At 52.0% G+C, this 6,013-nt stretch overlaps 1 protein-coding gene across 1 annotated transcript; it reads right to left on the bottom strand.

Annotated features, from left to right (window-relative positions):
• Positions 1-664: 664 nt before the first annotated feature.
• CHS7 (Chitin synthase, class 7) lies at positions 665-1,732 on the bottom strand (the record flags this gene model as incomplete). Its single annotated transcript, XM_028637840.1, has 2 exons — positions 665-1,428; positions 1,492-1,732. 2 exons carry the CDS (start codon positions 1,730-1,732, stop codon positions 665-667), a joined length of 1,005 nt encoding a protein of 334 aa, XP_028490626.1.
• Between the last annotated feature and the right edge of the window lie 4,281 nt (positions 1,733-6,013).

Raw genomic sequence — 6,013 nt, 5'->3', positions numbered from 1 at the left:
TTGCTCACCCCCGCGAGAGTGACTGCACTGCCCTTCTTTTTTGGTCTCTTCCCTTGACGTCGGCCGTTGGTTTCTTCTTGTCTTTTTTTTCTTTTTCTTTTTCTTTTTCTTTTTCTTTTTCTTTTTCTTTTTCTTTTTCTTTTTCTTTCTTCGGCCAATCGCGTAGCTTCGGGTGGGTGATACAGGATCGATCGAGATACCGCGAGCTTGTTCCTGGATTGGCCGTTTCAAGGTTAAGGTTCCTTTGATACTTACTTTAATGTTGTACATGTACAGATCCAGGCCAATCACACGCAACAAGGTTGGAATGATGCGCTCCAGGGAGGCATGAAGCCCTCACAGCGTTCCAATGCACAGCGTTTGAAGAGCATGTGGTAAGTGATATGATTAAACTACTATATACGCTACGAGCGACGCCCGTCAGGACACCATTACCAGGCCTCTCAGCCCTGCACCCAAGCTCGAAAATGTGAGCCGCCAGAAACGCCACCGAGACACGGCAACACGTTGCCCGTGGTCCTCGCCATTGCAGATAATATCCCTATGCCTTGAAAAATCAAATCAAAAAAGTCGCTGTGCACACCGTACCCAGTCGCAACCGTCATCACATGCTGGCCACCTCGGCCGCCCGCCCGTCATCGTCGCCCTTCTCGGTCGGGTCCGACTAGTACTTGGTCGAGTAGCGCGCGGGCGACTGCGAGTACGAGTTGTCGTAGCCGCTGCCCTGTCCGTAGGGGTCGTCGGCATAGACAGTGGTGCGGCGGTCGTCCTCGGGCAGAAGCTCCTTGACCTCCCAGTTGTTCATGCGCGTGCCGACGGAGAACTCGAGGTCCTCGCGCGTGATCGAGTCCCAGTACTTGTACACCATCATGACGCCGAGGAGGTTGCAGATGGTGGCGAAGAAGAGGCCGTCCAGGTAGTGGCTCATGGCCTGGCAGATTTGCGTGTTGAAGGCGTACAGGATGACCTGGCCGACAACGAAGAAGAAGACGCCAAACGCGATATCACCAAGAGGCCAGCGGTCCTGCAGGGTGCGAGTCACCAGCAGGATCTGCATGACGATGTAGATGAACAGCTGGATGGCGTTGAGCAGGTAGAGCACGACGAAAAGGCCGACCGTGTTGGTGGGGCCGAGGCCTGCCCAGCTCATAAAGGTGGCCAGAGAAACCATGAAGCTGAGGATGAAGGCGAGCAGCGAAGTGATCCGAAGGAGCCAGACAGAAACAGGCGTGCCGTCCTCGTACAGCTGGAACCCGACAAAACCATTGATGAGGAGACAGGTGATCATTGCGGACGTCAGGCCATTCTGTGCCGAGACAAAGTACGGGAAAGGGTCGGAGGCGGGAGGGATAACGCCGGCGTCGACGCAGAGAGAGACGAAACTGAGGAGCATGTACAGGTAGAAGAACATGAGGACTTCCTTGCGGCCTAGACATGCTGGTTAGCGGTCCGTCCCCGGTGCTGGCGACGTCAAAGGGGGGGAAGACTTACCAACGGCAGTGAACTTGCCCCGGATGTGCAGAATCATGATTACTGTCATGACGAGAGCGACAATGTGCATGGCACTCGCGGCGCCTTCGAATATGATGGTGTTCGCCAGCTCGATATTACGGGCGTAGCAGTCGGGCTCGATGCCAACGCCGCCGCGCACTTCTGTCGAGGGCCCGATCGAACCGCATAGCGGCAATGGTGTGTTGCGACAAATGTCGCTAAAATCGCCAAAGCCCGACATGGCCAAGGTGAATCGAGAGTTTTCGAGCGATTATGCGATCGCGTTGAGACAGTCCTTGGTGTTCAGAGGTCGGTCGACAGCACTCTTCTTTGTTGGAATGATGGAGTCGAAATCCAACAATGCAGAGAGAGGCTGCTCGTTGTCGTCGTTGTTGTCGTCGTCGTCGTAGGGGGTCGAATGGGTCGGCTTCGATATGTCAAGGTTCCAGAGCAGGGTCCCGGCGAGAGGGAGGCCGATGTCTGGGGGGGGGGAGCGAGCGTGGATGATGAAACTGCCAGCGAGGGATCGAGACAGGTATGCGTCGAAAGATGGAATGCAATCTACACGAGGGATGGCTGGTGGTTTGCGGGAGGGGATCTGGGCCGGTCCGGGGAGTAGGACTTTTGGTGGGGAAAGAATACGGATCAAGTTGAAGAACGAAAGTATCGATGGTATCGTGATGAAAGGGTCGGAACGAGTGACTGCGTCTCCGCACTGGACGACACTGGGGTGGGTAGGCGTTTCGTGGAAACACCGTTGCAGTGCGGCGATGGCGGGTTGCTGGACGACGGGCGTGGTGAGGCAGAGTAGTAGCCGGGCGAGGGCAGGGACCTTAGGGGGAAGGCGTTGCTGTGGAAAAGGGAGGCAGCATCCACCCGACACCAGCCATCTCAGCCAATAAGGAGCATTCATCCCCTGCCACCTGCCCATTGCCAGCCCCTGCCTCCTGAGTCCTGCCTCCTGCCTCATGCTCGTGTTCGCGCCTTCCAAGCTTTTTTTGCACGCTAGCATCTCGCTAAAACCAAGGCGTCAGTCAACTGCGACTGCAACGTAGTCTACTGGTCGATCCCCGGGACTAGTGCCTCGAAACCTATAAATGCCTTTGACTGGAATCCTGCGATACTATCTACGATACCATTTACGACCGTTGCCGTGAACTCTCTGCCTAACATTACGAGCTGTCGTTATTCTTTTCTCTTCACATGGATCTGTGATAAAATCAATGCTACAAGCACTGCAAATTCAGTACCAACCAGAATGTTTCACGACACAAGACAGCAGCACAGGCCTGCTTGACTACTGCCAGCCGGCGAGACAAGAGTCTGATATTTCTTGTGCAAAGCCAGAGCGTCACGCTCGGCTCAACCGTGCTGCCCTTCCAGAATAGACAGTGGAAATTTGGCCACTTCCTTTCGAGCACTGGTCTGTTCGACATGTGTGGCCTTGAACTAGACAGACCAAAAGGTCATCAATGGGCCCGCAAGGATCGTCAATGTCTGGTCAGTCAAGCGTGTGAACAGGCGGGCAAGGACACTGCATGAGGTCCGCATGAGACAACCCAGCCTTGGTCTAAACAGGTGTGTCCGGCCACTTCTTGGCCGGATGGGTTCAGCAACTTGACTCCCACCGCATGTACGCCTCTTCATACACCAGATTCTCGTGGTGGTACGTACGCACGGGCTTTTTTCTTTCTAGTCTGCATGGCTCTAGAATGCATGGCTTAGACTGACGTACGGCAAGCCTTCGTGGTGCCAAAGTCGTCACCGAGCGTGCACCGAAAATATTTTGAACACTTGATCACTCAAGACGTGTTGAGCTAGTGCCTTGAGAAAAGGTTGAAGCAACCAGAAATCGGGTTGTACCAGCTGCAGCGGCCGGGCTGCAACATGAGTGCGCCATACAAGACTTGTCGAATCGTCTAGACCTTGCGTATTAAGTCTTGACAACCGTCGTAATTTTAGTGCACATCAGTAGATCTCTTGCGCGGAGTCCACGGGAGATTTCTCAAGTTTCCTGTCACTCTTGACACATGTCCGAATTAAATTCTTGACGCTCCTTCAGTGGAAAGTTGTTGACCATCCCATCCTGGTGGAAGTCCTCAGCATGAGGCAAAGTATCATTGGGTGGTGCTTCAGGCATCTTAGCAGACTTGACACGGTCAAGTTATCATCGAGGTCGCATGGCAACTGCCTCTTCCCAAGACTGGTGCCAAGTTGCATGGACTTCTTGTTGTTGATCAAATATGTCTATGCCTGGCAGAGAGTCAACTTGCACCAGTGACGGCGTATAACACACGTTAAAGATGATGGAAATTATTGAGTCTCACAAGGCTTGAGGCATCGCTTTGTTCCAAGACACACTCAAATGATCCACCAAGTTCTATCAAAAGGGTTACAGCATTGGTAGTACAGCATTGGGGGGGAACTCGACCCGGTCAGTGCTTCTCCAACACCATCGATTCACTTTGTTGTCTGGATTACGGCTTCCTCTTCTTGTCAGGACAATAAAGTCGTCACGATGGTATCACTTCGTACAATGAGAAGTACCACGTGCCTCGTGAGAACCCCTTTTTTTGTATTTCAACAGTTTTGGAATCGCATTTGTGTCACGGATTGCTGCATGTCGATATATTTCGCCTTGATGAGTTTCCAGAAGGTGGCTCATCCGGCCAACCCTTTCGTCACTAGCAGACAGGAAAGGGGACCTATTGTGCTATCATGATGATAATATTTCTCTGGTTTCTTTTCGAAGTTATGGAACTTACCGTGCAGGTATGATTAAAATTATTGTATTTCCCTGCCAGAGGCCTGCAGCGGTCAATCTGTATGATAGACTGATTGTCCTTGTGTCAGGAAACCCCTGCGGAGCCACGGAACAGGAGGCTGGTCAAGGGCTAAGGACTGCGAGAAGGTGTATATAAGAGCTGCAGAGGGCCCCCCTAGTTGTGGAGGGCCAGGATTCAGATGCATTGAAACCCCATACCTATAATATATTGCCTGCGGGACACGTGTGGAAGACCTCTTCACTGTGCTCCAAACCACGCACCGGCAGCTTGAAACCCCTGAGGCGGAATTGCAGAGGCCAGAGTAACACTGTGTTGGTGGGTTGCAAAAAGCCGAGGCCTTGTTATACATATACCAGCTCAGTAGCAGAAGAGCATGGAGAAATAAAACACCATGTAGTAGACTATATCTCCAGCGGGTCGATACTTGTTACATGAAATCCGGGAAACGCAGGCGCTGGCTTGGATGGTAATCTGGCCATGTTCAAGCATCACCTCAGTTTGGCTTCGTGAACAAGGTTTGCAGCCGAGTGATGAATGTCCTCGGTTTTGTCCGTTCAGTTCAGTATGAAGAGCAACTGGACTTCCTGGTACTATGAGCTGAGCCTCCGCATCTGCCATGCGTTAGGAAGACACTCTCTCGAGGCTCCTCTCCTGAGCGCTGGCTGCTCAATGAAAGCACTAGAAATCTTTTCGGTTTCCTCAGCAGTCAGTGTTGCCATATGAGGATTGCATCTCCATGTACTTATAAGGTCTGGAGTCCTGGGTTGACTCCGCCAGCTCAACACCATGACACACGCCTCATGAGATCTGGCGGTTCACTGTGACCAGCATCCAAGTGTATGACCATGGGCACTTTAGCCAACCAATCGCCTGTTTGATTTCTGAACACGATATCTATGGTAAATCGTATTGATGACACCTGAGTCCCCCCCGGTTGAATTTCTGCTACAATACTTGGCAGAAAATATATGCCTGGCGATGGACATACGCAAGGCCTTGGCAGAGTACCAGCCAGCCAGGCCCTGAAATAATAGTAACAACGCAACATAATGACAGCAATCATTATCGGTATACTCGTTCAATTCAAATTCATTCGAGAGTTTACCGCTTGGTGACCTGTGCGTTGCTCCCGGAACTCGCCCACCAAAAATATACGAGGCTCTCACAGGGTATCAGTGTTAATGAGACAAGAGCACATATCCAGATCCGAGCTCAAAAGGGTCTGGAAGATAGCTGCCATGTGATGGAATGGCAAGCCAGTATCAATCACGCTGCAGGCAGGCATAAGCTACGCAAGCTCAAATCAAGTGACCAGCGTTGTCATGCATGAGTGTATCCTTCTGATTTCTTTCCCGGTGTGCTACCACTTTGCGAGTCGAGAGGCAGTCGTCAAACCAGAAAAAAAAAACACGATGAGTCAGCGAAGGCGGTCAGCCGTTGAAGCGGACCATCGTGCTCAACCTCATATACGTCATCTCAAAGCTGGTTGGAGCGGCCTAGCAATCAGATCACCAACAAGTCGTGCCGCAGTCATGCCGTTGTGCACTACTAACATCGCGGCGAACTGCCGCCGCTGCTGGCTTCGATATTGGGTACCGAAAGTCGGATGCAATCGATGAAGCTTCAAGGTCCACGACAAAATCTACGCCTTGAACCTTTCACAAGTACAGACTGTGTGTGTCAAGGCTACAATTCGCACATGCATTGTGGAGTGTAAAGCGGTTGGTTGAGCCTCC

The sequence above is a fragment of the Verticillium nonalfalfae genome, assembly GCF_003724135.2.
Source record: "Verticillium nonalfalfae strain VnAa140/NRRL 66861 chromosome Unknown scaffold_200, whole genome shotgun sequence".
NCBI classification, from domain to species: Eukaryota; Fungi; Ascomycota; class Sordariomycetes; order Glomerellales; family Plectosphaerellaceae; genus Verticillium; species Verticillium nonalfalfae.
The sequence above is the reverse complement of the archived record's forward strand: the minus strand, read 5'-3'. Positions and strand labels throughout refer to the sequence as shown.